Source organism: Lissotriton vulgaris, chromosome 3_1 (genome assembly GCF_964263255.1).
Source record: "Lissotriton vulgaris chromosome 3_1, aLisVul1.2, whole genome shotgun sequence".
Lineage (NCBI taxonomy): Eukaryota > Metazoa > Chordata > Amphibia > Caudata > Salamandridae > Lissotriton > Lissotriton vulgaris.
Genome location: NC_141689.1, coordinates 303,110,275 through 303,132,298, shown reverse-complemented (window position 1 = coordinate 303,132,298; position 22,024 = coordinate 303,110,275). Strand labels below are relative to the sequence as shown.

The window sequence follows — 22,024 nt, the reverse complement described above, 5'->3', positions numbered from 1 at the left end:
CACCCCCGGCGGTTCGAACTCCCACGGAGTGAGTCTCACTCCATCGGTAGCGAGACCACGCCCCGAAACATCCAATCTTAATGTGTTTTTCCACTTTCAATTTTTTCAATTCAAATCTTTATTTTGGTTAAAACAAACCATAAAAGAATCATACAATAATACAAGACAATATCTTAAAACATCCATCATGGTCAGGCAATATCAATATCTGGGTAAGAAAACAAACACATAAAAGGACCATGGCCTCAAAAAAAATCATCTCTAAGGGGACGCGCAATTTGAACAGACATTAAAAATTTACAAGCACGCTATTTGAATCAGTCCATCATGTTTGTGCAAATGCAAGCATAAATGGGCGAGGGAATACAATATTAAAAATGTTAGAATAGAAATATAATAAATAGTATTGAAAAGAATACCAGGTGCTATTATTAATTAATGATAATAGCATTATAAGCACAATACAATGTTAAAATCATGAAAACGTTTTATAAGGTATTACGTCCATTGCATATTAGAAGCTAAAGTGTATGAATAGTACTTCAATACAGATCCACCGCTCTACACTTGATTTAATTCAATCAATTTAGTTTGAATACCAAGTATCTTATCCTTACTGGTCCAGCTATTACAACTACAATTTTAAGCCTTGTGTTTTTCGGACTATTGCCACTGCAAGGAAAAAGAGGCTTAAACTGAAGACGATGGTCTGCGATGTGTCACCTTTGAACACTCTTTCCCCTTCCTTAATACGTCGGAAGCCTAAAAGGCGACAGATGGGTTTTATCCATTTTTTCCTAATCTGGAGGTATGCTGGGCATAAAAATAAAACATGAGCCTCGTCCTCCCTTGCGCCCATATCACACAGTTCACAAGTTTCTAGGAAAACATTCCCTGTGGAATCCTTATTACAAGTCCATTTTGATGTGTTAAATTTATTTTGTAGAATGCCGTAACGATACTTTAAATACAATGATTTTGCCATAGTAGGCAAGATTTCAACCATAAAATATTCGAATTTGCCTTCAGATCAAGGAACTTGAGAGTTAGTGCTCCAGTTTTTGAGTTTTGCAGTGAACGGTTATGGATGTATTCCCAGTACCTTATCCGCAACAGTTTTTTACAAGATAAAGTTAGGGAGTCAGGATCTGTCCAATAGTGATATAGTCCCAGCTTTAGGAACCAATTTTCAATGTGAATCAGCCATGCCAACCGAGTCGTATTCTTTATTTCCATTAGTTCTTTTAGTGCTTCTCTATAGTCCACTAATTCGTCCGTAGACCACAGGCGAATCCAGTACAACAATGGACGTAGAGTGGCATGGTCGTCGGAGGGGTGTACATTTAGGTCCCAAAAAAGAGGTATTAAAGGGGTGCGGCCTGGTACTGCTAATAATTGTCTGAAGAAGCTATTTTCATGTACTGAAAAAGCATTTTTTGCTGCATGGCCCCACAATTCCGACCCCATATAGTGTGGCTGATTGAGCTTAATATTTAAACAGCTCAATTGCAGGTGATACGGCTCTAGTATAACTGTTCCTATGCCTTCTGATTATAGGTGCCAGATTGTGTATTAAAATTAATTTAGACTTTTCAATTTGCGGCTTCCAGTTCATTATTGTATCAAGTGTAATACCAAAGTATTTAAAACTGTGCACATGCTCGATCTTTTCATTATTAACAGTAAAAACTTTATTAAAACCCTTGTGAGGACTAATCGTCATAAACTTTGTTTTGAACGAGTTAATTTCAAGCTTTTTGTCCAAACAATAAAATCGGAAGTTATTAAGCATGTTCTGAAGTCCTTTTAGGGTCTGGGAGATTAAAATGGTATCGTCAGCAAATAGCAAAGCCGGAACTGCTTGGCCGCACAACTTGGGAGAGTCATGCTCGCAGCCCAAGAGGGTGTCCGGAATGTCATTTACATAAAGAGAGAAAAGAGTCGGCGCCAGCACACATCCTTGCCTGACGCCTCTCTTTATGTCTATTCTCTCCGTTAATTCTCCGTTAGGACCCCACCTCACTCTTGAATAATTTTCCTCATGTAGCCTGATAAGTTGTTCAAGAATTTCCCGGGGGACCCCCAGATTCCTTAACTATGTCCACAACTTTCCCCTGGGGACCAAATCAAAGGCTGCTCTGAGGTCCACAAAAGCTACGTATAGGTGAGAGTTCCTGATATTAATATATTTCCATGTTAAACATAAAAACCTAAAAACTTGATCGACAGTGCTAATTTTACCTCTAAAACCAGCCTGGTATTTTGTTAAAATAGAGTTTTCCTCAATACACATATTTAGCTTGCTTAACCCCTTCGATACTCATGACGAGCTCAGCTCCTCATGAGCTCACAGTGGAGCTGTGCTCATGAGGAGCTGAGCTCGTCATGACCACACCCGTTTACATTAGGGCCCAGCACAGGAGGAGGATACCATCAGCAGCGATGGTGTTAACACTTAACGAGCAAAAACCTTTTGGAGGACATCTATCAGACTGATAGGTCTATAATGCGCTGGATTAAGTCTGTCTCCCTTTTTAAAAATAGTCACAATTTCTGCGCCCCGCCAGGTCTCGGGAACTGGGGCACCTCTCGCAATCTCGTTGCTGAGAAGATTAATGTACGGGGCCCACAGCAGGTTCTCGTGTTTCCAAAGGTCCACAGGTATTTTATCTGGACCTGGTGCTTTACCCAGTTTCATTGCATTAATGGCTGTTATAGTATCAATCAGACTAAATGATAAGGGTGTCATACATAAATTTGGTCCTACGTCTTCTTCTATACAACTTTGCTCATTTCCACCGCATGAATATAGTGCGGAGAAGTGTTTGACCCATATATTTTCCTCTAGAAACAAGTCCCTAGATGGTGTCCCTTCTTTCTTGCCTCTAGCTATGAGACCCCAGAACAAAGACTGGTCTTTTAACTTACATGCTTGCAGTAAATCAGACCAGACTTTTTCGTCCCAGCCCTTTTTTGCTAGTGTCATAGTTTTTTTATATTGCTACCTTTTTTCTCTGACAGTGGCTATATGTTTCCCTTTTACAGCTCTTATTAGTTCCACTTTAGTGTGGCAGCATGCTTTGTCATACCAAAGGCAGTGCTTCGGAGCAATGCTTTGCCCAGACCGTGCCCGTTTAGTTACTTTAAAGAGTATCTCGCTAAGCTCCGGTATAAATTTTTCATGCACTTCTGTTAGGGAGGTACTCTTAATATTGCCATCAACTAGCGGTGACATGAGCTTTACATAGAGCTCTTAAATTTTCTTGGTAATACAGCCATTTCCAATAACAACGGGTCATTTTAAGGTCCTACGGTTGTTGGACTCTAAGGAGTCATAGCTCGGGTTGTAGGTTTGGGGTACTACCTCTGTGGATAGCTTGAATAATGATCTTGAGATGGTCAAAGAGAGAGGATAGTGATCACTCTCTATGCGATCATCCACCGCCAGGTCTAGACTCATTGGCCATAAGTTTGTTGAGACCATTATATAGTCTAAATGACTAACACAGCAACCCCGTCTGAAAGTGGGTTTGCTCGGACAGTCTGACGATAAGCGTCCATTACAGGGACGTAAACTGTATTCGACTGTCATTCTTAATAATTGCAGGGCCCCTCTTGTACCGGCTACTGTAGTGCTGGCCTCGATGCCTGGGATGTTATTGGCGTGGTCTTCTAACTCAAAGACATCTTCTAGGCCTAATATTGGTTCATACTTCCTATTGAAGTCACCTCCTACGATCAACATGATTTTATGATCTATACTAGAAATCATGCTATTTAGCTGAGCTATAGTCTCTGACTCTTTGTTTGATGATAATGGTCTGTTATAGATATTAAAAATACAGACCTCCCTGCCCTTTGCATCTTTAAATTTTATGGCCAAGATAGCAGGGCTATTGGAATCTATTTGCCTATAGTCAAGACCCAATGTGATCTTTGCCCAAATTATCAGGCCACCAGAGGGTCTTCCTTTGTTTAAATTAGTAGCTGGTATATGGAAGGACCTGTAGCCTATTTTAAAGTAGTTGTCCGGCCCCCATGTTTCTTGAAACAGAATGATATCCCCACTGTCGATATAATCGTGCCATGCGGGGTCACTCAAGTTTGTTCTCATGCCAGCAATGTTCCAAGAGATTAGTTTGACCTCAGTGTGGACCTTACTGCCCAGTGTATTATGTTCCATATTTATGCCTCCTTGGGTCATCGGTATTAGGGGATTACCATTTCCTAACTGCTCCAGCTCGATCAAATTGCGGTCTTCTGGAATATTTCTTATTTTGTTGGGCTTATCCTCTGTCCCCTTTGTGGATATAACCCTTATATCAATTATTTTCCTGCCTTGGTTTTCTTCCAGTCAGTCAACCTTCTCTAACCCGTATAATCCAGTAAAGCAGTTTTTGGTGGCTGGAGAGAAATTTGTGTTAAAACCGCCCATCATCTCTTCTTGCATCATAGTTTGGTGGGCAGGGGTAACAACATAGCCTTCAAATTGTAAAAATAGGTAAGATCTTGTGTGCCACTTGGACCCATGTCCATGTAGTGTTGTTCATTACAAATTAGTCTCACTACGTTGCTGTCCCTAAAATGTACAATAATTGCATCCTCAGGTATATCCTTTGGTCTTCTACCTACCCAATTGACCCTTCTGACAAACAGGACTTCTCCATTCATATATCTGGGAAGTGGCCTGTTCCTGTTTAGCCAGAATGTCACTTTATTTTTTAATTCTTGATGGGATTCAGGTTTTCCATTCTGTAGTTCAGGGACACCAGTGAGCACTACTACATATGGCAATGACTCTGGCGGTAAGTCAACAGTAGACAGTGTGGTTTTCGGATCACTATCATAACTGTCTTTTGTTTTGGCTGCACTTTCAGAGCTAGTACCCCTCCCCGTCATGCTTTTACTTGCACTAGTGGTTTTATCTTTTGCACTTTTGCCAGGAGCTGTTTTTGTCTGTTTGTTATTCTTAGAGCCTTTTTGAGACCTAGTCTCTACTGTTTGTACAATGGCTTCGCTAATTACAGCTCCTGTCGCGGTTACAGATTCCCCGGGGGGGAGGGGCCCATAGCGTTCTCCATTCTCCCTCTGGCTTCGGATTTTATCAAATTTTTTAGGGAAAAAAAGTTATCTAGAGTAGACTGTTCAAATCTCTCCAGCCTTTCATTTACCACTTTTATCCTCTCAAGGAGGGGGAGAATCAATGATTTTACAACATGCTCTATGTGGGCAATTGATCCTCCAACTTCCTCGGAGGTGGTGGTAGAGATTATTTCCCCACTGTCATTTGGAATAGTTCGACTTTCATCCAATAAATCAACATCTGGTAGTAATGAGGTCCTGCCTACAGATGGCCCAGGCTTCGGGTTTGTAGAATCAGCAATCTTAGGTGTTTTCGGATTTCTCCCGTCCTCTATGAATTCTGTCCTTTTCCTGTTTATAATTCCTCCAATATTAGCTCGCGTCTGAGGATAAGAGTTTAGGGTTTTGCGGGGAGCCTCATTTGCAGAAACCCGCTCCACTGAAGTGGTCTCATTAGGGCTTAATCGACTAACTTCCTCATTAATTAGCGAGGTGGGTGACCTGTCTAACACATTTGGGGAGTTGACTTGCATTAGGGGCCCCAGGGATGAACGCCTAATTTACATAGGTTCCTGTGAGAGGCGACGTTAGGTAACAGCAATTTCATACTCTAGGACCGAAGCCGCCCGTGTAATGAATTGGTCCAGCGTGCCACTCACTGATCCTCCCACCCCTGTTTTCTTCCCCTTTGGCATTGCTACTATGTCCCCAACAATAATCTAAATCCACAACAACAGTTAACAAATTGCAAACAGAAGGAGATTGGGTTAGAATGGCTTACAGTTCACCAAATGTTAGGGGTGTGGCCCAGCCCAGCCTTGGCCTGCCGTAGACGGCCCGCCCTTTGCCCGGGCTTCTCCAGGAACGCTCCCTCGTGCGCCCGCGATGCGGGTGGTGGCGTAGGTTAAATAGCATCTGGTCCGTGGGCGGAGCACAATCTTGTGTGCAGGTGTGGGCGGCCCCAAAGAATGCTGGCACAGGTAGTCCCGTGAGGTAACGCGGGCGCCACTCGCCCAGCCCCCGGCACCCCCAGCAACAACAGCAGTTCTCCTCCACAGAGCCCGCGGTTCAGGCAGCAAGGTGATTACTTCTGTCAGCCCCCTCTCAACGCTGCGACATCCACTTTCAACTAAGCCAATTACATCTTAATGTTTATGGAGCATGTTTCTTCTCTTTAAATTCCTCCTATTTAAACAAATGGCTGTATTTTTCTCTTATGAATAAGGCACAGTGTCTACAGGCCACTGAGAGCAGAATGCCTAGTGAATGTAAATGTAGCACTTGTAAAAAGGAGATATTTAAATGATGAGGAGTATTGTGTAGGATACTCCTTTGTTTTAATGATGATTTTATTCAGTTTATTAGAATCTAATGCAACTGCTGCTATAGGGCTGGGAGATTTTAATTATTGTTTTTTAAAAAAACGTTATGTTCTCTTGCCTTATGATAACTTTGCGATTGTTATATGGATATTTTTACACCCTCAATTTTCCAAAACAAGACAGGGCCTACAACGCGCCCTTTCAAGGTTTGAGGAGTTCTGTGTAGATCATGAACTCGTTGTCAACGTTGACAAAACCAAGTTTACGGTCTTCCAGAACTCTAACAAAGTCGTCGGTAATGTTAGGATGGAGGAAGGTGTTCTTGAGCAAACATCTAACTTTTCATATCTAGGTTTAATCATAGACAAGAAGCTGAGCTGGAAGACCCAAATAAACTACCTTACAGTAAGACACGCCCAACTCTCGGGTGTGTTGTTAAAAGAACACAGACGCTCCCATACCAAACCCATTGCCCCAGTATTAAAGATCTATAATACTAAAATTGGTGCATCTATTCTCTATGGTGCAGAGTTGTGGGGTCATGGTAATCTGGATTCTTTAGTGGCAGTCCAAAACAAATTTTTAAGATCTTTGATAGGCCTTCCACAATCCACCCCACTGATCCCCCTGTATTTGGATTTGGGATGTCACTCCATTAGGGATATAGCACGGTACAGATTAATTGCATACTGGAGAAGAATTTGGGTGACTCCCGAGCGAGCCAATTATGCTCAAGCTGTATTAGAAGTTAGGGAGTTGGATGTAAATAAATAAATATAGTGGCTCAGGAGTGTTAAAAACATTTTCTGTAAGCTGGGGCTGAGCCGGCTGTGGACTTGTGCCGCTGGAAGTATATTTCCCAGTAAATCGAGCTAAAGGCGGCTTACTGGCATTTGATTTTTTTCAGACGGCATCTAGTACTCCCTCCCTGTCTAGTACCTTTCTTGAAATTAAATTTGAACCACTATTAGAACAATACTGGGATTTAATCACATCAACACATGATAGAAAACTATTCCACTAGTTTAGAGTGGGAACTTCAGCTACTAAGATTTTTACCTCGAAGTGGTCTAATTCGGATGCAACCAACAACAGCTGTCCGTTTTGTCCAGAGAGGGCAGACTCTGTGGTCCACATCTTTTTTGCCTGCCCAGCTTATAGAAATCTGAGGCGATGTTGGTTGAAACCAATTTGCTCACTGTTGGGTACAAGGTTACACAATGAGGCATTTAGATTACTCAAAACAGCAGTAGATGGCCCCTCTGTGATTGCTGTAGCTAAGTTCCTGGGCTGGGTTTGGGTGATCCGTTGGAAAGAGGGGAGGAAATAATCCATTTCTCTCTATCCCTTTGCATTTTATATATTTAATTTGTTATAAGAATTTTAGTGTTTAGAATTGTTGCTCTTTACAATACCTGGCCTCTGACATAGGAGTGTTTTAGCTTTTTTTTAATACTATTTATTGTCTTAATAATGCCTAATAATGTCCATGTTACAATCATGTGTGTTGCTTTGTGGATTTGATGTATATTTTAACATGATTTTTATGTATGTTTTGTGATGACTTTTGAGATTTATTTTTAAATCGAAATAAAGTTTATAAATGGAAATGGATATTTTTACCAGAAGTAAGCTAAAATTATAACTTCAAATGACACAGACAGTACAACATGAGCGTGCAAAACTTTCCATAAACTCTAAATCACTACTACCAAGTTAAGTTCCCTTTAAATATTGTTTCCCCAAGTTTAGTTAACAAAAGGGAAAGTTATTTGTCTTCCCAACTACACTAAGTTTATCAGAAATACCCGTGCATGACAATCAAACTGGCCAATAACATTCACTTTGTAATGTAACAGGTAAAACAAAAACTAAAAAAAATCAAACCAATCTATTAAAAAGTGCAAAAAAGTTCACCTTTTCTTCCAGGTTTCATTTCTCCTTCTTGATCCATCCAGTACTCTCGGATATCAATTAGTACTTTACCTTTAAAATCTCGAACGCTGACATACCTCATTTTTCCAATCTGAAGAGGACAAACAAATTCAGTAATTTACTCAAGTTGTAAGACGTGAAATATAGACCTAACCAATCTAGGTGAACAAAATATAGAAGCTGTCACTCAAACTTGAGTAAATTTACCAAGAACAAAATATTGGCTATACATCATACTCAGCTTTAACTGAAAGAGGATGATCTAGTGTCTTTCATCAGTAAAACTTAAATGCATTTCCCAACTACATTACTTTTTATAAGTGAAAAAACAGCTTTCAAATCTCCCATTCTAAGTCAAAAACTGCCGCACTAGATAAGGTTACTTTAAATAACCTTGAATATCATGCAAAAAATGAATCTATACAATTGATCACCTCTACATCTATTGAATGAAAGAGAAAAAAAAACGTAACCATGAACAAAATCTTTGAAATTTGAGACGGTTTTAAATGTGTATGCTGTCTATTACCCCGTTAATTAGTTGGTCGAAACGGTAAAGGAAAACCATCCTATTTAGTTCTATGGCGCGTTAGTCATCAACCCTAAGATGCATTAAGATGATTTAACAGATGGCCACTAAAACCCAAAGTCTCCCAACTGTAGAAGACAGCTTCAAATTGTGCTCTCCTTGACACTGTATACAAACTCAAATACATTTGACTTTGCTGCAAAAGCTCTAACCGTCACAGGGGAGGTGACATGGTCTCATGAGTATCTAGAATAGAATCATGCTGTTGCAGACAAATCACTTTTCCCTTACCAACTTATTCTAGCATCACATGTTGTGCACCGATTACATAGCAGTGTTCCCCACACTATAGCAGTGCTACATGCAACCACTAGCAAACAGATTTTTGTTGATAATGTGGCTCTCTAAAGCCTTCAGTTCTAGAAAATTGAAGTGCTCACTGCACATCATGTGTAATCTGTTTGATGATATTTTAATACCAGGGAGCAGCTTAGGTTTTACTAGAATTCAACTGACATGGAGAATTAGTGACTAGAAATAAACATTGTGTTAGTGTTGACAGCAGAGCTGTTTATAAGCTGTATGGATGTTTCACTGCCCTCGGGCTATTCCTTTTTGCTTTCTGTTCAGTTATGTATTGGTATTTTCCTTCTGCCAGTCAAAAGCGCCGGGACGCCCCTTTGCTGGGGCAGCTGTGCGCTATAAAAATCACAATAACATAACCTAACACTGTCAGAGTCTTAACGATACTCATCTATTTTGTGAGATCACAGAAATGAATGAAGTGATGGTCAATGCCACGTGCTGGGGGACCATTTGAAAAATGGTTCATGAGTTGGTGGCATCAATCTAGTGAGTACTGTCCTTAGGTGCCATGTGGGTAGCAGAGTATGGCGAGGCGTGTGTTACCCAGTTTTAGCACCTTCAAAAATGCATGTCTCCAAGTAAGCTGTCAATGCTGTCAAACAAACTCCAATAGATTGGTGACTAATGTGCATAAAACAGATTATCAATATTCAAAAACATATTAGATATTGTTTAGGAAAGGCATCATTTGTAGTAAGGAACAGAAAGCATAGAAATCGCTTTACTTGGCTTAGTAGCAAGTTCTTGCAGATGGTCCTCTAGCTTTCCTAAGAATGTGAAGGCCTCTTTGCTGCACATTTTCAAGAACGAAACTCTACTGCTTCAGACGTCATGATGCAAACTTCAGTATCCGTGCATGTGAATGCCTAAAATGGCATTCCCATGTGACCGGGAATGGGGGGAAAAGCATACTAAATTATCTGGCATCAATTGATCCATACACATTACTCTTGCCTCAAGATGCAGGTACCTGGATCCAAAGTCTAGCCATAGTCCATTTGTCAGATAACGCCAGTCTGACAAAGTGTCTTAAAGAAAGACCATGCACAGCTCCCGGTCTAGTATGTTTTCAAACTCCTTGGTGCGAAGTTGTTCAGTTCTCTGAGACATATCACACAGTGCCTAATTGAGTGTGCATGCCAGGATAGATAATGACGATGGCCCCAATTGCTTAAGGACACAGATCACTAAAGTAGTGGTGCCTTTTAAGAACACCTTCCCATGTATCTGACTCTGAAATGTTTTCAAGGCAATGTGCCTGTAAATCTAAGACACTGATGCAATATTATGATACAAGATTATAGTTCTGGGCATTGCTATTTGACTGACATATATGCCACGCGCACTCCAAATCTGTGCGCAAGTGTCCCTAGTGATGGTCACAGTCATGATGGGATTGTGAACACTCTGCCCAGCAATACATGTCAATGTCTACTAGGATATATCTTTTTATACTTTATGTTATAGCCACTATATCTTACAAAGTCCATCAAGGGCTGTGATCACTGACGTCATCTCACATAAAGGAATGTATGTGGTAGATGGCAAAAAAATTATTCAACCATTCCCTGCAGCGTCATCACTGTCCGTGTTGTCTGACTTTAACGACTGACAAAGAGGTATTGTCTTCTTATAAGGCACAATCCGTCTGTGCAGATAAAGGTACATGGAATATATACAGGACTTTCATAAGTTGAAAGCGAAGCCCAAAGGGATTCATAAGATGGCTCCTCTTGTTTGTGATGTTATGGCATTGTACAAGTATTAATACACATGAATAGCTTTGTGTTGTAGATGAACTACAACCACAGAAGAACATCTGATAAAGATTGTTTACAGAGCAATGAACGATTGTTTTCCGTGGTTTGGAAGTATGGCAATATGAAACTACACATCCTGATCGTTGATAGTTTACAGAAAATCACTTCTGTTGTAGAAGGTAAAGGAAGCCCTACAAAGTTGTCCTTTCAACTGTGATCAAGTGTATCAAATGAGTGACTGAAGATCCAGGATTAGGTGCAAGGTCCTGTTGGTCTTTGCTATAAAGTGTAAACAACGCCGACTACTCTTGTTTTAGAATATCATCTGTCTACCACTTAGGTACATGAGAACCTAATCCGTGCTACCAAACAGATATGGTCTTCCTTCCATTAAGTTTGTTGGGGTGTTTGAATAATTTCAAACTCTATACAGTATTCAATTTGAAGCACCCACTTATCTTGTACCAATTGTGAGGAAATACCTTCAGCCTTCTGACAAGATTGGTATGGTGATGGGCAAGTATAGCCTGTCCCTATTCGGAGGGATCTGAACGTTTTCGAAATTCACACACACACACTCCTTCTGTGGAAGTTTTGGCTGTGCTTGCTATTATAAAGGATCCTAGAACATTTTAAAAAATTACCTTCGTTTTTTTCAGTGGTTCCAAATTTACAGCACTAAAAGACCTCAACATCTTCCTTTGAAGTCAATTGTCGTAGGAAAAAAGGAGCCTTTGCTTGAAGGAGTCTTTCAGTATGGCTATAATCAAGTCTTTTTTCTTTTTCTTTCTCAAAGCTGACAGCATTAAAATGTCTCAATAGCTTTTTTCAAGCCCTTTTAAGTTCTTGGTGTGCCTACACCTTTACAGTGTAGGCGGCTATTAGTAAGGTTAGTATAACCACTGGAAAACTATTTGCAAGTCTTTAAACAGATCAAGTGCTTCCTTTGCTTCGCATCATCTTCTGAAACAATGGTATGGCCCTTGGAAAACTTTGTCCTCAGGAACCGAATGTAAGCATTGTATTAAATAGCCTTGCTATGATGAGCAGGTTTAGACCGCATAATGAAACAGTCATGCTATTGGGACAGAAATGCCCTATGCATTGTGTGCAGAAAGATTTCCCTGCACGGAGTGTTTGACTGTGTGAATCTGGTATCCAGGTTATTGATTTCAGCCTTACCCGCTTGTCCCTCGACATGAGTAAGGTTCTGGGCTTGTTTGGCAATATGGAGGAGTGCAACCGGTGTGGACTACTGTTTAGCCCATGGAGCGATGGTGGCAGCGTATCGCACTTTGTAAATCCATAATTGTGGCCATAGTTTTCACTGGAGTGGAGGCATACTGTCCACTCATATAAAGTGTGTATAGGTGAACCAGGGTTCTGGAGGCCTAGGAGATCCATTGTGGATACCCCAAGCCTACTCTTGTGCAGAAGACAAGGGCGAGGTTATTTTCCAGACATTAAAGAGTGTATTGCTTGAATTCCTGAAGCAGGAAGTAAGAGACCAAGACACTCAAGTTAGGAATGAAAAGACATGGTTTCTTTAGAAAAAATTGTAGGCCTTTTGCGGAGAGCAGATGCTGATTACTGTTTATGTAGCTCTAGATGTTTAAGTTGAAGGGTGGGACTGCCGTCTCTGTTGTTCAAAGTGAATGGGTCCCCTTTGGTAAGGCCTGCCTTTTGTCTTTTGCACGACCACTCTTCAATGCAGCTGATGAAAGTCAGGTGCAGCAAGGACACACCTTTAGTGCCTCTGTTATGAGGAGTCCTGCTGGATATTACCATGCTGTGAATAGCATCCCTATGCACAAAAGCGGTGTGAAAATACAGCAGCCTCCAAACCAAAGAGGTTCTCTAAGTGCAGACAGTATATCTACATCTCCTATGTAGGCTGAATGTATAAAAGTGGGACACTTGTTCTTCCAGTCCAAGTTCTCCATGACCAAGGAAGGGAGAGTTACGCAGAGTACAAAGAAGTCTGATGTGCAGTCAGAGATGGTGTCAGCCTAACAGGCAGCTCTTAGAGTTAAAGGGACAATACCTACTTCACCACTTGCTACAAGAGCTATTACCTGTCCTAGAGTGCTTAGAAGCCAGCCTGCCTGCCTCCTGGAGGGAAGGAGACTGTCATCTTAGAGGGGTGGTATGATCTGTGCCATTATGGCGGGACTGTTGAAGATCGCAGTGTGACCGCAGCCACTGTGCCAGAGCTGTGAAGATTGCAGCACGTCCAGAGTAGTTGCACCTGAATTGTGAATTTGCGGTGTGTCGCCAGACACTGCACTTGCAAGTGTCACAGCATTACCCAGATCTGCTGTGAAACCAAGACTGCAGCATGCCCGAGGCCATGGCTCAACATCGGAGCTAAAAGGCATGTGCGACAACTAACTCAGAGTCCGGTCCTGCTATGCCGCACCAATCCGGACACAAACAGCCCATGTGGGGCTGCAAAGACCACCTGCCGGACTAATCGTAAAGAGGATCCAGCTTTTCCCTACGAAGCTGTCCCAGACTACAGCCGCTTCGCCCAACGCAACCGCTGAGGAGGCAAAGGAAAACTGCAAGTTCTTGCTTAGTACAGAAGCTGATGAGCGAGCAAGCTCCAGAGTCGAGCGGCCTATGAAGAAGCGCCAGCCTCCATCACAGACTGAGAAAGACTTGAGGGTGGGAAACAAGACAGAACTGTTCAGGACTGTGCCTTAACACTAGAGTATGGTGGTAATCTGCACATCAGCGTAATCATGCTACGTACCTACCCTGTGGTGGGGACCATCTGGACCATGAGGGGAGAGAACAGAGGTCTGCAGCCGGAGGAAGCGGTAACTCACTAAGCACCAAAACACTAAATTGCACTGTGTGCATAACTTTATGCTAAGTATTGAGTTTTAAACTAAAAACTTCTTTCAATGACAGGGTTGGAAAATCAGGTATTATAAGGAACCATGTTTGTTGAGTGTAGAGCTGGAGCACCTCCCACACTACCTACCAGAGAAGTGTGTGACTGCTCTAAATCTCTGCCACCAAGAGTCAAGTGCTGAAGAAGTTGTGCTTGAGCCAGTCTGCAGAGTCATAATATGCCGGACCCTGGGAAATCAGAGGCAAACAACCTAGACTCCAACATAGGAGGCCCAGTAGACCCTGTTTGACCTGTAGCCCCCCAAACGGGGTCAAGCATGGTGCCAAAGCTATCATAAAAAAACTCTGGCCAGATTTAGCAAGGGCTAAATTTGCGTCGCAAAGGTGACACAAGGGCAACGCTAGACCATAAGTGAGATGTACTATGCCACGCAGAGCCACTTTGCATAGCTCTGTGCAGCATATTAAGTCAGGAGTAATGCAAGGCAGCACGTTGCGGCCTTGCGTTACTCTGCCCTGGGAAGGCATTTCAAGGGTGAAGAATGAGTGTTCCGACACATCGACCCAGGTTTTATGGCACATTTCCAGATCTACTAACACTAGTAAACCTGGGAATGTGTCAAAATGATACACCTTCCCAGGAGAAGCGCAAAAAGAAGAAAGCTGTTTATTTCTCCTCGTTTTTTCCCTTTCTACATGAGCTGCATTCTGCAGCACATGTAGAAAGAGGAAATAACCTCAGAAGATTATACGTTCCTGCACAAAAAACAATCCTGGCTGTAACACAGGCACCCTTATATCATGACGCAAGGGTGCCTGCATTGGCACTTGGCAGCCACAAATGTGCCAGCGCAATAGGAATCCACCCATTCTTAGTAGATATGGCATATTCCTGCCCTCTTCATTTGATGCAAGTGGTCTTGCTCCGTTGCACAAAATATTTATAAATCTGCCCTCCAAATATTAGTAAATCTGCCCCTTCGTGCTTTTCTCTCTATGGTTTATGGTCTTAGGAGACACAAATTGAACAGCTTGTATAGAATTAACCCATGTATCCCAATGGTTACATTTCAACAGCATTTTGTTCACTAACTTCCCAAAAAGACATTGTCAGTTACATACATTTTGGAGTCATTACTATGATGATGATGAAACAGTTGTATAAAGTGCACAGATGCTCTAAGGGGAGTCCCGACACTAGTCCAAGAGCAATCCAGATTACTTAGTAAATAATGAAGTTTTTAATCCCTTCCTAAGAATTTGTTCTGATGTTTCAGGCCTCAGATGTAGGGAGAGAGAGTTCCATGCAGAAGGCCCTAACAAGGGAATGGAGCGCCCTCCAATCCACTCTTGGCACTCTAGCCAGTGCCAGATGAGAGGACCATAAGCTCCTCGCTGGACTGTAGAAAAGAATACCGGAAACCAGGTATCCCGGACCAATATTGTGCAGAGCCCAAAACATCATTACCAAGGTTTAAACTGAATTTTTTTCCTCACTAGGAGCCAGTGCAGAGGGAAAGATGACTTCAGATCCTTGCTTTCTTAGGTAAATTCAGTAAGAGGCGGCGCCGCTGCATTTTGCACCACTTGTAACCTACAGATGGCATATTCTGGCAGCTCGAGATAGAGGATATTAGCGTAATCGAGGTGAGACGTTATGAGAGCCTGGATAACAGTTTTCCTGGCAGTAAAGAAGGGAAGAAACATACTTTTTTTCAATGCCCTTAATATGCCAAAACACATACTAGTCACTGCGCTAATCTGGGGTTGGAAATATAGCCACCTGTCAAACTTAACTCCCAGATTCCCAGATGTGTCTGCATGAGACACAGGAGAAATTAAACCATCTGGCCAATAAGCAGACCAGTAGGAGGGCGAAGAGGTGCCAAATTCGGTCTTGTCAGTTTTGCACAGCAGCGGATTCTGATGTAGCCTGGCAAAAACTGCTGTAAGGCAAGATTTAATAGAGTCAAGGACCAGAAACTCTCCCTCCATAAGGAATAGTAGAATCTGCATATGACACAATCTTAGCACTAAATGACTCAACAACTAGAGCAAGCGGGGTATGGTACACATTAAACCGCATAAATCTGCAGAACCCCGACAGAGATAGGCCAGAGGCAAACGGGGGCAGCCAATCCTCCTGTTCTCTATTATTTAGAAAGGAAGATATCCAACTGAGGGCAATATTCTTCCCTCGGATCTTAGCGAGATGGTCTAAGAGGAGAGAATGAGTGACTATATAAAAGGCTGAGTTTCGAAGTCCAAACCATTAATCAATGAAATTCCAGTGAGCACCAATTTACTTGCTCTGTCGTGATAGCACCTGTACTATCAAAATCAACGGGAGGCACCATGCATATCGAATCAAAATTGGCATGAGTCTTTCCAAGATTGCCGATGGTCAAAAACCAAAACTTTATTCAAGCAAACAAGATATACTTCCATGCCAAAGCTTCAGATGATGGGATAACACACAGACAGGTGAATCTAGAGTAGGTGGTTCACACTTTTTTGCGTGCCTCCTCTGTGGATTAATTAACATAATCATCAGTTCGCCAAATAGGAAGTGAGCCCAACTAAACCACAGCTTTTATAAGTCTCCAACACCTTCTGGCAGAACATCAATTTGCTGCACTCAGAAAAACTTTTCAACAATTATATTTTAAGCCAGAAGCTTTAGCAAAGAGTACATGGTGGCTTCTTCCTGCAGCAAGAAAAAGTAACAATCATAGGTGTCATCAGTAAAAGGCAGAAGTAGAAGGACCATGACTTGTACATCATTGAGTGACTGTACCTGAATCTTCAATACCTCCAATCCCTGGCTTTGTATTCTGAAACAAAATTAGAGAACATCTATCGCAATTTTCATAAGAACATGTTGTCGCCAATATACGCAGAACTCGATAATTTTCCAGATAACTCCCAGGCTATATTAGAAAGATTTGAATTGATCGCATATTCTCAAGTACTGGATATCTTAGTTATAACAAAATCTGGCTCTCCAGCAGACCTTTACCCCCCATATCACAGCCATGCTATCCACTTCTCTTGCACCAATGGTTACTTCTCTATGTAACCTATCTTTGTCGTCAGCCACGGTGCCTACGGAAAAGAAAGTCGTCTCTGTTACACCTATTTTTTTCAAAGCCATTGGCCAAACCTATGGACGTGGCACACTAACATCCTATTTCTCTCCTGTCCTCGATTAGTAAGTTGTTGGAATCTCATGTCAATAGACAACTTTCCTCTTATTTAGAGACACATCATTTGCTGGATGACTCTCAATCGGGCTTTCGGCCGGCTCATAGTACAGAAACCATCCTTGTAGCGGTAGTTGACTCGCTCAGCCTTATCTTGGATGCAGGTACACCTGCAATGCTGGTTCTTCTCGACCTGTCGGCGGCATTCAATACCATGACTCATTCCTTCCTGATTCAGTTTCTGCACGAGATGGGAATTCCTGGCACGGCATTGAATTGGCTAACTGACATTAAGGATAGGACTAAAAAAATTACGCAAGGTCCTTTCCAATCCAAGACTCTTGTCCCTGGGAACGGGAGTGCCTCAGGGCTCGGCCCTGAGCCCCACACTCTTTAATGTCTACATCCCCCCCTTGGCTCAGCTGGTTAGGTCCTTTGGCTTTGAAATACTTTGTTATGCGGACGACATACAACTGGTCATCGCTCTTGGACCAGAGATAGAGAATGTCAAAATACGTTTTACAACATGCATGAGAAACATTGCTACATGGATGTTCCTAAACTGCCTTCAGTTGAACGGGGATAAAACTGAGATTTTATTGTTTGGAAAAGCACAGTCCCTTTGGACAACTGAGTGGATGGCCCATGTAATGTAATGTAATGTAAAATAGCTCTTCTATAGCGCGTTCTATCACTCCAAGGAGCATCTTGGCACTTAATACCAACCCAGAATGGAAAAGGTGGTTAGCTGGAGCAATTCCCAAGAACAAATCCTTTCCACTAAAGCTCTACAGGCAGCATCGGTAAGCGTAAAGACCCAGGTCTTCAAGGCTTTCCTGAAAAGAGATTCTGATGGAATTTGCCGGAGCGAAAGAGGCAGTTTATTCCATGCTCTGGAACCTAGCACCACAATGGATTTTCCACCTTTGGTGGCTAGTCTGAATTTTGGGACAACTAGCAAATTCAGGTTAGAGGATCTCAGATTCCGGATGGGGAGCTGGCGTTTGAAATTTTTTGAGAGATACCTCGGTCCATGTGCGTGATAGGCTCTGTAAGTAATGATCAAGATTTTAAAACGGATACTTTGTGTATGGGAAGCCAGTGGAGGGCGTGTAGTGCGGCTGAAGCGGATGATTTCCTGGGCCAGCCCAGGACTAGGCGGGCGGTGGCATGCTGGACCATCTGCAGCCTGTGGAGCACGGACTTATTGGCTCCCGCGTACAAGCTGTTGCAGTAGTCCAGTCTTGATGTAATGAGTGCCACCGCTACCGTTTTCCTAGTTGACAGTGGGAGGAGGTCGAAGAATTTTCTAAGCATTCTGATGATATAGAAGCATGTACTGGCCACCCCAATGGCTTGTTGCTTGAATGATAGAGCATCATCAAACTTAACACCCAGGTTGAGGGCAGAGGAGATGGTATTTGGGGGTGCTTCAGCATCTTCAGGCCACCACTGCTTGGGAGAGAACAGATTTTGTGGACCAAATGGTAAGATTTCGGTTTTCCCAGAGTTGCACTTGAGATGGTTGGTCTTCATCCATTCAAATGTGGCAGTCAGGCATGTTTTAAGGTTTTCTTCGGCTCCTGGCAGCTCCCGGTCAAGTACCAGGATGAGCTGCGTATCGTCAGCGTAAGATATGGTGCTGATCTGATAAGAGGAAATGAGCTCGATCAGGGGTACCATATAAAGATTGAAATGTACAGGGCTCAAAGTAGAGCCCTGGGTACCCCTGTGCTGATGGATTTTTCATCGGAGCTGAATTCGCACAACACCGTGACTTGTCGTCTTAAGCTGAGGAAGTTTTTAAACCAGTCCAGCACTACTCCTCCTATCCCTGAGCTGAGTAGACGGTCAATCAGGATGGTGTGGGAGACCGTATCGAAGGCCGCCGATAGATCGGGTAAAATCAGGACGGCCTTCTTCCCTTGGTCCATGGCGGAACGTAGGGATTCAGCAGAGAACAGGAGTGCCGTTTCGGTCGAGTGCTTGGACCTGAAGCCAGACTGATTAGTGTGCAAGATGTTGTTGTCTTCCAAGAATGTTGTAACTTGGCGGTTGACAAAGGATTCGGTCAGTTTGGACAATACCGGCAGCAATGAAATGGGACGCAAATTGGATAGAATTGTGGGGTCAGATAAAGGTTTTTTCTGAAGAGGTTTGACCGCGGCTAATTTCCATTCAGGTGGGACCTCTGCAGTCGCCAGAGATGAATTGATGATACTATTGACTATGGGATTTACCTCATTGACCAGAGCTCTTAAAAACATGGGGGGACAGGGATCAAATGGAGAGCCTGATTTACTGGACAGAATGGCCTGATGTGATTCCTCTAAGGAAATAGGAGTAAAAACATTTAGATGGGGCTTGTTTGGGTCACTTTCTATTTACTTCCGTCATTTCATTATCAAGAGAGGTCGAGGTTGGTAGAGGGAAATCCTTAACAATAGCTTGAATTTTGTTATCAAAATAATCGGCAATAGAATTGCAAAGGGGTAGCGAGGGAGTGATATCCTGTGCCAGTGCTCTATGATTAGTGAAGCTATTGACAATCCTGAATATTTATTTTTGCCCATTTCCCGACGAGGCAATAGCCTCTGAGAAGTGAGCTTTTTTTGCTAATTTAATTGAGGCATGATACTGCCTACGTGCTACTTTAAAAATCCTGCGGGCATCTTCCTCATAATTTCTGCGCCATCTACGCTCTAATGATCTTACTCTACCTAGTTCAGTCTTCAGGGTGGGGGAGAACCAGGGGGCGCTCCTTTTGTTTTTGAAGCTACCTGAAGTTTTCACCTTCATCAGGTCTGGCTGCTTGCTTAAGGCTGTGATCCAGTCACAGAAATATTGGTCGTCTGTCGTGGTCTGGCCGGATAATATAGGTTTGGTGTTTATTACGTTCGTTAGAAGATCTGGTTGAGTAAGAACTTTTTTCCAGTCAGGTTTGTTACCTCCCACAGTTCTTTTTGTTGTGTTTCCTTGGGTGTTTTGACTCAGGTTAGAAGTCAGCTCAAAAGGAATGAGTTTGTGATCTGACCAGGTTTGGACCACTGGGGATTCACTAATCAGCATGTTGAAGTTTGAACAGATACAATCCAGTATGTGGCCTGCACTGTACGTGGGTTCTTGAGTCAGCAGGGTAAGTCCAAGGACATTAATTATTTCCATGAAGCTCATTACTCCTGGGTCTTTTGAGGAATCTAAATGGAGATTGAGATCTCCTAGTAATGTAAAATGGGCAGATCTCAGCACTGAGACCGCCCTCATCGCAGCAACAGACGACATTAGAACTCTACTGGACAATGGAGACACAGTCGCCCTCATCCTCCTCGACCTCTCAGCAGCCTTCGACAGTCTGCCATAGCACCCTTCTACAGCGCCTCAGAAACATCAGAATCCAAGGAAAAGCTCTGGAATGGATCACCTCGTTCCTCACCGGAAGAACCCAGAGAGTCCGCCTTCCACCATTCAAGTCAGTGGCCACTGAAGTCATCTGCGGCGTACCACAAGGATCCTCACTCAGCCCCACCCTTTTCAACGTATACATGAGCCCCCTCGCGGCCATCGCCCGCCAACACAACCTCAACATCATCTCCTACGCGGATGACACTCAACTGATCCTATCACTCACCAATGACCCTAGCACCGCCAAAACGAACCTACACGAAGGAATGAAAGAAGTAGCCGAATGGATGAAACACAGCCGTCTGAAACTGAACTCAGATAAAACAGAAGTCCTCATCTTAGGTACCTCCCCCTCCGCATGGGACGACTCTTGGTGGCCAGAAGCCCTTGGAAAAGCACCCATCCCGACAGACCATGCACGGAACCTGGGCGTCATCCTGGATTCCTCACTTTCAATGAACAGACAAGTCAACGCTGTCTCCTCATCCTGCTTCAACATTCTTCGCATGCTCAAAAAAACATTTCGTTGGATCCCCACCGAAACTAGGAAAACGGTCACCCACGCTCTGGTCACGAGCCGACTGGACTATGGAAACACCCTCTACGCCGGGACTACCGCTAAACTCCAGAAAAAACTCCAATGAATCCAAAACGCCTCAGCCAGGCTCATATTCGCGTAAAGAACATATCTCTGGTCACCTGAAAAACCTCCACTGGCTTCCCGTCAATAAGAGAATCACTTTCCGGCTCCTTACCCACGCACACAAAGCACTCTACGAAATCGGACCAGAATGCCTCAACACACGACTGTCCTTCTACGCCCCCTCCCGCCAGCTTTGATCTTCCAACCAAGATCTTGCCAAAGTACCTCCCATCAACAAGACCACCATGGGAGGTAGATCCTTCTCCTACCTGGCAGCTAAAACCTGGAACTCACTTCCCACCTACCTTCGCCTTACCCAGAACCACCTAGCATTCAGAAAGCAACTTAAAACGTGGATATTTGACAAGTGATTCCCTACCCCTCCTTAAGCGCCTTGAGACCCTCTGGGTATGTAGTGCGCTATATAAATTCTCTGACTTGACTTGACTCAGTACGTCCCCAATACTCTCCAGGAAATCATGGGGTTGTCCCGGGGGGCGATATACTAGGGCTCCAGAAAACGTCAGGGAATCATGTATATTTAAGCAGAAGGCCATGGCCTCTGCCCCCTTGATGTCTGGCAATTCTTGGGTGGTACATGTTATGGTGTCGCGATGGATGATAGACAGACAAGAACAAAGGGGGGGGTTTGGCTAAGTGTTGGAGTTGGAACCCTTGTGGGAGAGCCACTGCTATGTCTGGATTACACCAGGATTTTAACCATGTTTCTGAAATGAAGAGCCAATCAAGGTCCCTTTCAGTAATTAGATCATGGATGTGTTGTGCATTTTTACACATTGATCTGGCATTTCATCAACCCCCTCGTAAGGTAAAGGGTCGTGGCTTCCTATTAGATGCTGACTCGGCCAGAAGGTTGTCTTGCAGTGTTGGCAATGGATTGGGCAATACCAAGTGTCAGGTTT

At 43.1% G+C, this 22,024-nt stretch overlaps 1 protein-coding gene across 2 annotated transcripts in view; it reads right to left on the bottom strand.

Annotated features, from left to right (window-relative positions):
- LOC147726365 (activated RNA polymerase II transcriptional coactivator p15-like) overlaps positions 1 to 22,024 on the bottom strand; it is a 134,012-nt gene that overhangs the window by 41,683 nt on the left and 70,305 nt on the right. For both annotated transcript variants that reach the window (XM_086960501.1, XM_086960500.1), the window contains exon 4: positions 8,322 to 8,430. In XM_086960501.1, coding sequence (XP_086816627.1) covers positions 8,322 to 8,430 — 109 coding nt within the window. The remainder of the gene's footprint in view (positions 1 to 8,321; positions 8,431 to 22,024) is intronic.